The 9,986-nt window shown below is 47.8% G+C and overlaps 1 protein-coding gene across 6 annotated transcripts in view; it reads left to right on the top strand.

Moving 5' to 3' along the window:
- Positions 1-9,986, top strand: part of SFXN5 (sideroflexin 5) — a 210,223-nt gene that overhangs the window by 155,854 nt on the left and 44,383 nt on the right. For all 6 annotated transcript variants that reach the window (XM_025200686.1, XM_006020904.3, XM_025200683.1 and 3 more), the window contains one exon: positions 7,898-8,015. In XM_025200686.1, the coding sequence (XP_025056471.1) occupies positions 7,898-8,015 (118 nt within the window). The remainder of the gene's footprint in view (positions 1-7,897; positions 8,016-9,986) is intronic.

Genomic DNA, 9,986 nt, shown 5'->3' on the forward strand with positions numbered 1-9,986 from the left:
TTGAAATCTTTATAACATGTGGGTAGTTTAGGGCCATAAGCTTGGTTGGTTCTTGGGGAGAATTCTAGTATTCTGTTTTTTCTGGGTCCTTACAATGGAGCCACTGCCGTGGGATCTGCGTGTCTTCCAGCAGCGCATTAAGCAACACAGCCAACGCCTGGCACACGTTTGTTCTCTGATCCTTTCCTCAGGAGGAGAGGTGTGCAGAGCAAGGTGCCTTGTTTAGGAATATATTTTGTAATAAGTATGCACGTTGCTCTACGTTTTAGTCCATTCCTAGCATCCGACCAATAGACCAAAAAGATTATGCCTTCCTAAACAAGTTAGTCTCTACGGTGTCACCCTGCCCTGACTTCAGTGATTTGAGTTAGAGAATGGACGGGAAGGTCAAAACAATGCACCTTACATTGTCCTTTAGTTCTTAGGAGTGTCCATTGCCGTCTCGGTCCAACCCTCGAAGTTCCTTCGTGCTGAGGGACAGTTGTTGACTATGGTCTTCACCCCAGAGCTTTAGTTGTTCTTTTAGCTATCCTGCCCCATGGAGCCTGCAGTCAAAGGCCGGATGGGGAATAGGGAACAACAGGAGGTAGTTCATGTACAAAGCAGTTCGGTTCACTGAAGGTTGCACCACATTTAGAGCAATGGTTCCCGATCTTCTTAGACTCTAGGCACCCCTCATGAAACTCAGAGTACCCCTGGAGAGTTTCAGGGCCCTCCTCCAAAAATATCAGCTCCTAGATTTCACTTGATTCTGGACTACAGAAAAATAATAGAGCAATTCTTCTGTTGCAAAGAACTCAAAAAAGACCACAGCAGGTCAGAATGATTTTAATACAGGGGTGGGCAATTATTTGGGCTGCAGGGCCACTTAAGGAGTTTTGGTGAGCTGTTGTGGGCTGGGGGGTGGGTGTTAACCCAGCCCTATGCATTTGGAGGGGGAGCAATTGGTCCTATCTGGCCCCAAGCCGTCCAGCCTGCACCTACCACCGGTGAGACCAGTTGGAGCGAGTGGGCACAGTCTTCATAGAGACTGGCCCAGGACACCCACAGGCAGGGCATGCTGGGCCAGCAGATGGGATGGGGCTGTGGTCGGGTGGGGTACTGGCAGCCAGGACCAGGACAGGCAAGCAGGGCAGGGGCTGGGATCGTGGAGCAGTGACAGCGCAGGGCCAGGGCCTGGGGATGTGTAGGGAGCAAACCGCAGCTCTGCCCCATCCCCATACTGTCACCGCTTCAAGATCCTGGCCTCAGCCCATGTCCACCTGTACCACTCCCGAACACCGCTCCCCACCTGCCCGCGGCCCTGTCCTATTCACCATGCTGAGCACGTCCTGCTCCCTGAGGTCTTGGGCCAGTGTCCCTGGAGATGCCACCCACCCGCCCGCTCTGTCCAGTGCCCCCAGTGGTGGATGCAGGGTGGACTGGCAGCAGTGTCCGGGCAGCGGTGCCGGGGCAACCAGCCCGCCCGCCACGTTGTCCCCATCCTGCTGCATGCCTGGGGGTGGCGGGACTCGTCGCACACACTGCAGCCGGGGGCGTGCAGAGCCAAGGGACCCACCATGAGCCAGATAAAACCCCTTGGTGGGCTGGATCCAGCCCGCAGGCTGTATTTTGCCCCCCCCCCCCCGTTTTAATACTATAGTTTCCTTTTTCAAATATCTGGGTTTATCTTGTGAATCATGTTTGCAAACCTAGCAGTGCTAACATTGTGTGGTACCTTGTGGCATCCTTTTAAGGTTCTCAAGGCACCCCAAGGTGCTGTGGCACCCTGGTTTGAGAATCACTGATTTAGAGAAATGTAAATACAGGCAAGGTAGGGGGTCTCGAAGAAAACGCCATGAACAGCAGGCCATGGGGAAGAAGGCATAGACGTGAATGGGAAAGGAAGAGATCAGTGATCAGACAAGGCTGGGAAGATTAGCAGAGGCATGAGACTTCCTTCTGTCTCTCAACCTCCAGAGTCTGACATAGCAGGTGTCCAGGTTTGTAAGTGAAAAGAGCTGAGCTGTTAATGTGATGCCCATACCCCTTGCCGTGCCTGAGTCCCACATGCCAGAAGTCAGGACAGATCTTGTTTTCAGTTTGCTTTTGGGTTTGAGGAAGGGCAGGTTGTTTTGTGGATTTGGGGACTTTTTTGTTTGATTTTCTTTTTTATGAAATGTGGAAAATCCTGCAGTCCCTTGCTCTGGTGGCACCTGAAGCAGACAAACAGCGAGACCTCTAGCAACACAGGGCATCCACCGAGCACCCCAAAATGGACAAGGAAGGGTTGTCGGGCACCTGTGGAAGCCTTCCTGGGAACTTGTTTGGAAAATAGTGGCTATGCAGCAGCAAAAAGCAAAGACATGAGTGGTTGCCTATGCCAGAGATGATTTAGTGGGTAGGGAGAATCACTCCAAGCCTTCCTTCATTTTGGAGGTGCAGGTTTAACAAGAGCTCCTAGGTAATCCCTTCTGGCCTCAGTGGTGTGTCAGGACACCCAGGACTAACCCCCAAGAAACTAGCATAACGTCTCTGCCCCATTGTAATTCTCTGTCTCTCCTAATGTATGTATTAGCTATGATCCTGTTTATACAAAACACAACAAAACCCACTGAATCTGTCAGCTGGGAGATTTCGGCTAACTCCTGTCATATTTAGTTTAGCATCTGACACCTTCTTCTAGGCAAATACAGCTCTGGTTCAGTGAACCCGATAACTCCTTTTTAGTACAGCGAGTGACTTCCATATGGAATAAATTACAGTACCTCTTGAAAAATGCCAGAGGCAGCTGCCAAATTATGCAAAATTTAAACCACTAATGAACAATGTGATGAAAGTTGAATGAAGGTGTATTTACAAGATCTACAACACACTGTCTCCGTGGAGCAGATGTACTGTCTGCACAAGCATGTATGCGTGCACACGCGTGTGTGTATGTACACCCACACACACACATATACATAAGTATATAAAAATGGATTCTTTAAGGTCTTCCTTTTATAACTGCATGGATCTCAACCATAATTTGTACATGAGATCAGTAAGCCAGAAATTCCCTGTGATGTCACGAGTTTGTTCCTATCCACTGTGTATCAGCAGCCAGTTGCAAAAAGAGCAGGCACCAGGGACTTTAGAGGAGAAAACGGACAGATCTGAGGGAGGGAGGGAGAAAATTTTGCACACAGACAGCATCTTCCAAGGACCAATTTACGCACATTAATTGTTCTTCACTGTCACAGCTGAGGCAGTGCTGCTGTATATGCTCCAGAATCAGAGTACATAAATATTACAACACACTACAGCAGCTCAGAGTCTGAAGCCCACATTTCTTGAAAGTGGCTTCTAATTCCAGGTGATTAATTTTTTAGGTGCCCAGGGTGAGGTACTTCTAGACACATTTGCCCATTGCCCTGCTCTCTATATGGTGCAAAATGGGTATGAAGCATTGCCATTGTGATTTTGGGCATGCTTTGTGCTCACTTTGCTTGCACCAAGGTATACATGACAAGATGCAGGGAATAACATTGAGCCCAGTGGGTCTAAAGTCTGGTATCCAAAAGCTGGAGCAGCTCACAGTTAGAAGCCACTGAGATCTATGCAGAGGCAGGTTGCTTTGAATTGCAAAGGGCATGATGGGGGTATCCGTATCCTTATTGATACGCAGTAATGTCAGATGCCCCCGGTAGCTTCAGTGGAAGTAGTGATAATGTAAGGTGCTATGCCCCAGGGCCCAAAGGGTTAGTAGGGCTTAGAAATCCTGATTTCCAGTTCTGTGCTGTAACCTCTGAGCAAGGCCCAGACCTTATTCCTGGCAAAATAAAGGAGCTCTCTATTCAGTAAACAGAGAATTGGTTTTATATTGGCTTCGTAATGACTTTGCAAACAAGAGGTTGTAAAACATCCACCCATTGAAATGTGGTGTGGGGTATGTGTGTCTGCTGGCAGGATACTTGGGGTATTAACCAGTTTTTCAGGTGACTGCAAAATGCTGTAGATCAGCAGTTCCCAAACTTTTTCTTATTGCATACACCCTTCCAGATTTACCAGCTGCCCATGTACCCTTACCAGCATACATTTTATATTTTAACTCCCTAACTTCCAATTAGTATTATAATGAAAATTAAATCCGCCATTACACAATTTCTCCTGTGTATCCCCCAGAGATACCTTACATACTCCCAGGGGTACGCGTACCACAGTTTGGGAACCCCCGCTGTAGATAATATAGTGCTGAATTTTATTTTTAAAAGTGGTTTGAGAGCAAGGATTCCAGGGGCAGAAGAAAAGTGACCCTTCTGACTAATTGTGAGTCATTTATACTGAACTTCACAAATTTTAAAATCCGAGTCCCAATTAAGACATTACACTTCATGTGTTAATTAGTTCCCCCCCCCTTTAAATCAAGCTATAACTCTTCTTAATTAGGAGGTTATAGCTATTGTAATTTGAACTGGCCTGAGTTTAAAACACTCCTGGAAATCACACCTGGGAGCTGTACCAGTGATCATTTTAAATTGGTGTAGTTTTTACTTGGGTGATTATAAGGACCCCAACAGGGCAGTAATTAAAAAGGGTGCAGCTTCTAAACGAGAGTGCCAGAGCGGCGTAAGCAATGATGCCTCTGCTCTAAACTGTACTCCGGGGAGGCCAGGAGGAAGGAGCCTCTCAGCAAGGGCTCTAATGGATTACAACATTTCAAGTCCAGGCCGAACGCACCGGTTCCAGCCGTCTCTTCTCTCCAGCACAGAGGGGATTAGTTATCCGCTTTGCATGGCTTGCGGTCCTTGGTGGCTCGGTTTGCAGTAGGATGGTCTCAGAACTAAATTATATTTTAATGCAAGGCCCAACCTTCAACTTCTCACTGAAACAGAGCTCCTCTTGACTGAGTTGCTTCCTACGCTACTGGGCAGATAGCAGCGGCCTAGTGCGTGTGCAGGAAGCAGTGCCACCTCCTTGTTCGTGAGGAGTTAGGACTGAGCCAGTTTATGTCAGTTCAGGGTCTGGTTCTCTTCTCCCTCCAAGCTTTTCTCAAAGGACATAAAAAATGCAGCTCTTGGTCATCTCCATCAGTAGGGAGCGGAGGGTCTCAGTTTCTACTCAGGCCATGGCTAGTTGTGAAAAGCTACATCACTTGCTGCCATTAGAAGCATCATAAAAGCATCTTGTGCACGCTCGACTAAGCAGGGAAACTAATTTTCCTTCAAGTTTTATTGAAAAGTTTGAAACGATGATTAACACAAAGGGTAGGAAGGGTGGTGCAGTTGGGTATCCGGGGCTGTGATCTTGGGAGAATAACGAGCTGTTCCCAGCTCAGCCACTCACCTGTTCCAGGACCTTGAGCAGGTAGTTTTGCTTCTCCACAACTTTGTGTTCCCTCCCACCCTTTTTCTGATGTCTTGGATTGTCCTCTGATCATGGCAGGGGCTGTCCCTTATGCATGGCTTCTCTGCAGAGCAGATGCAGGCGGCTACCTAAACCTTGCCCCTAACGTCTCTCCCATCCACACACACAGCCCAGTCTTGGGGATGCTTTGAACTCGGGGCGTGGTCTCATTGGAGGGGTATGAATTAGACTTGTGTTGCTTCTTTTGCTCAAGCACCCAACCATTTGCATTGCTATAAGGACTTGGGCCAAACCACCCAAGGGCTGACACTCCTTGAAGACCTTCCCTCAATTCCCCTTCTGTTCCCAGAAGGACAGACAAGTTCTCCCCTAATTCACTGGAAGTGAATCATAAAATAATTCGGTTTTGTGTAGCCCACAGAACAAGGGAATTTGCCCGCAGAAGCCGGTGGAGCACACAAGGGTGATTGCAATACTAGTGAGGACACAGAAATTGGCTACAGATTTACAGTGTGGCTGCTCACACCCAGACTAGACTAACCCACTTGCTCAGTCCCACCCCACACCATTCAGGTGAACCCTGCAATGAAGGTATACCCAATGGGATGGATCTCCACCTGTTAAACATCTGCATTAATCCTGTTCCAGCTCACTTGAGTCTCTAAAAAACCATGAGCACAAAAGCCTCCTCACTGCCTGTTGTGACTTGGTCTCCAGGCAGAACTGAAGACATGTTACAAAAGCAGGTGTATTAACAGACTCCAGCGGGGTGGAATAGACTCCTGCTTAGAGATTCAGACACCTGAGTAGGGTGAATAGGACAGGATCTGGCCTTAAGTGTCTGTGCAGCTCCTAGCACTATGGGTCTCTGATCTTGGTGGTGGTTTCTAAGTGCTCCTGTAATACAAATAATTGATAACAGCTGAAGGGTATGGACAGCTACTTCATTGGGCCCACAGAGCCAGAGTCGGTGTAGGTTGGGCCCACTGAACCAGAGTCGGTGTAGGTTGCCCAGAGAATAGTAGGAGAGCAACCAACAAAAAGTCACATATTAAAATAATCCCACCCTTCGTTAATGCGTCCACCTGCTTCATGCCAAAGTGATACATCTAGGTGAGCGCAAGCCCGAAATGATACGGAGGGAGAATCCGGCCAAAGGACAGTTCCTGGCCCTCTGTGGGGTTGTTCATTTTCTTGCTCATCGTCACAATATCTGATTCCCATGTTTCTCACAGACCATCTTACACATCATCTTATTTCCTGTAGAGTCCTATAGCTGGCCAGGAAAGGATCCCTTCATCAGACAGCTTTAAGGCCCTGGTATCGAAGGTGCACCAGGTTGGGCTTGGAAGGGGCATGTTGGCACTAGAGCTGCAGCAGATGGCATTTTATCCCTTCCAAGCCACTCCAGGTTAAGGAGTTCATAGACAGCCACAACTTAGAGCCTGGGACCTACTAAAATTGCAGTTTCACGATTTTTGCAGAAACAGTGGGAAACGGTGGTCTTTGCCATTGCCACAAAAAATGGCATTGGCTGAGATTTCCCAGGAAATCAAACCAAAAAAACCCAACTTAACAATAAAATGTTGGTTCCCCAGTGGGAGCCAGCGGTCCTCATTGCCTCTGAGGCCTGGCCTTGCGGCCCACCCGGAAGGGGAAGGCACTGGCTAGTAGGTCCGCATGAAGGGCAGCCATCAAGATTGCAGCTGTGCCCTCGTGCTAATCAGCACCAAGGGGCAGGACAGCACCAGGGGCAATCAGCAGTCGAGATGGCAGGTGGCCCCTCGTTCCTCCTCCCTGCTAATCGGCGCCAAGGGCTGGGGCCACCACAAAATGACTGTGAAATCTTTCTCTGGGCTGTAGCCAAGCTGCGAAAATTGCTTTCTCTTGCCACGAGTTAGGTAGCCCCTACTTATAGCAACTCTCTAGGTTATGCCAGGGGCACAGCAGCTCTTGACTACACCAGCGTGCTGGGCTGTACCTGTGTGTGCTGTGCTTCTGGACAGCTTGGCATGAAGTCATATTCAAGGTGTCCAGTTTACATCAGCCTACATGCATCCCTCCTGAGTCTGGCCCATTCGCTGTAATAATCAGGGCTGCAGGATGAGTCCCTTCCCTCGGCTGATATTTGCATTGCTGCAAGGTGGGTATCCCTCTCTCTGCTTTGGGAGTGCTGTATGCCTGTTTTGCATGTGACAGCATATGGCAGCACAAGGTGCAGAGTGGCAGTGCATAGGACTTTGTAGGCCAGACTGTGATCCCCTCACTCCTCTGGGAGCAATTCCTGTTGATCTCATTCAGTCTGCTCCTGGAGCAGGTTCCCACTGATATGAGAAGGGGCAAGAAAACTTCATCCTTTCTCATGAATGATTTGGTAGAAAGAGTTTTTGGAGCCCTGAGCCAGGACAGACATCCCATCCTGAGGTCTGGGTGGGCTGAGGTGAGTTGAGGAAGGAGTCAGCCAAGGGGGAGTATCTGTTCCACCCTCCCCTAGATGGTTGTAGCAGGGCACCCATGTTTGTATGGACAGCAGCGCTTGGTACTACTAATGCAGCCTCTCTTCTCTTTGCAGGACGTCTCTCCTGCGATCCCGTCCCCGGATGATCCTCCCAGTGCAAAGCCTTGTGTGCCTCGCTGCCTTTGGCCTGGCTCTCCCATTGGCCATCAGTCTCTTTCCACAGATGTCTGAGGTCAGTATATCTCTGGTTCATGTCATGCTGAATAGCATGGGGCGGAGGCACGTCACATCCCTGCACATCAACGTGCCCTCTGGGTTAATTTTTATCAGGTGATCAGAGATCCATCCTGGCCAGCAACAGGGACTAAAACCATAAATCTGAGCTTTTTAGAGCAATCCCACAGCCAGAGGAGTCAGTGGAGTCAGGTGTATACAGGACACATTCACTTGTGTCCCTGGGGAGAGAGAGCAAATTTGCAGCTACAAGTCTGGTACATCAAGACTGCACCGCATCACAGTGTTGACTCCATCAAATGCTGTATGCCTGCTGCACCTTCCTGTCTGGACAAACTCAGTTCCTGTCTCTTTGACTTGAATATGGTTGATTTTGCTAGACATACGATTTCCGGTGTGCTCAGTATGTGGCAGTGCTTATATTGTCAGGAGCAATGGCTGGGAAATGGGGCATGGAGATGGATGCATTTTTTATTGTCATATGAGTTTCTGTGTCCCTTAGCCAGTGAATGGATCATGCAATAATGTTTGCCCCAAGTGATAAAAACAAGGGGAATTTTGATTTTATCGTTTTGGTTACAAAGGATTTGCAAGGCTTTGGATCAAAGGAACTATGATCTCAAAATAGCCCTTGAGAGAAGTGAGCAAAAGGCCTCATGGTCCACTTCAACATCCTTTTGAGCGCAAATACATGGCAACACATTATATACTGCCTCCCCTCCCCGACTTCTGTTCTCCCATAGCAACTGCCTGGTTCATCATTCTCCAGTACTTAAGCTTAAGCTTAGGCTACACAGCAGTCAGTTTTAACACCTATTAATTGCAGGGAGGAGTGAGACACAAAATGCTTGAAAGAAGTACTGAAATATGATGCCTGGAAAGCCTCCTCTCTGCACGTTCTTAAAGGGTAGCTCTCATCAGACAAGGAACTCTTTAAAATGACGTTCTTCCTTGATCCGTAGTTCTCCATATTTATTCTTTTCCCATGTCAAATGTGCTCCATTTACAAGTCCAGCAGCATTTGTATTTCTATATGATGGCCGTGAACAGCCCACCCTGGGCTCTAAGAGTCAGCCTGGGTTTTTTCTGTCTCCCTTACCAGCATCTGCAGTCAGAACTGAGCTTCCTATTTTGTTTCTGATCCATCAAGAATCAAGTCCGACTCATTCTGCTGTGCCTCGTTGTCTGTGGGGGGGAAACTTGTCTTAGCCAGTTAAGCAAGCAACCATAAGGAGTAGACCCACAAACACCCTTTCTTGAGATTTCTTTGAGCATTTCTCCATTTGATCTTTTAGATTGACTCTTTAGGGCAGGGAGTGTTTTGGCTTTATGCATTGTACCACACTGTGCCCACTGTTGGTGCTTGTTGATAATGTTATGTTAAGCGAGAAGGATTTGTTTCATAAAAAGCTACATTTCAATGCCACTTATTCTGTATCTCATAGGCCCACCAGCATGCAGGCAAAAATGGAAACTACTAAAGTAAAACCAAAACAAGGGTATAGCCAAAACTGCCATTGATGTCACTTAGGCCTAATTTTGTTGGGTAAGGTACAGGTACTCATTTTTCAAAAATGTCAGCTACTCTTAGATGACTTGTAATTTATGAAACGAGAAGGCACAGTTATATTTCAATGTCCTGTATAACATAGGGCATAGAACTAACTTGAAATGTCTGTCTCCATCCTCTGTATAATCATTCCTTAGGGGTTTGAAGATTGTTATCAAATCCCCCTCAGTCTTCTCTTCTTCAAACTAAATAATCCTAGTTCTCCCAGCCTTTCCTTATAAGTCTTGCTTCCCAAGCCCCGAAACATGTTCGTTGCTCTGTGCTGGACTCTCTCCAATCTATCCACATCCTTCTTGAAGTGGGGGGCCCCAAAACTGGATGCAGTACTCCAGGTAAGGCCTTGCCAGTGCTGGATAAAGCAAAAGAATCACTTCTCGTGATTTGCAAGTGACTTTCCTG

This window comes from Alligator sinensis, unplaced genomic scaffold (assembly GCF_000455745.1).
Source record: "Alligator sinensis unplaced genomic scaffold, ASM45574v1 scaffold12_1, whole genome shotgun sequence".
In the NCBI taxonomy this organism is placed as follows: Eukaryota; Metazoa; Chordata; order Crocodylia; family Alligatoridae; genus Alligator; species Alligator sinensis.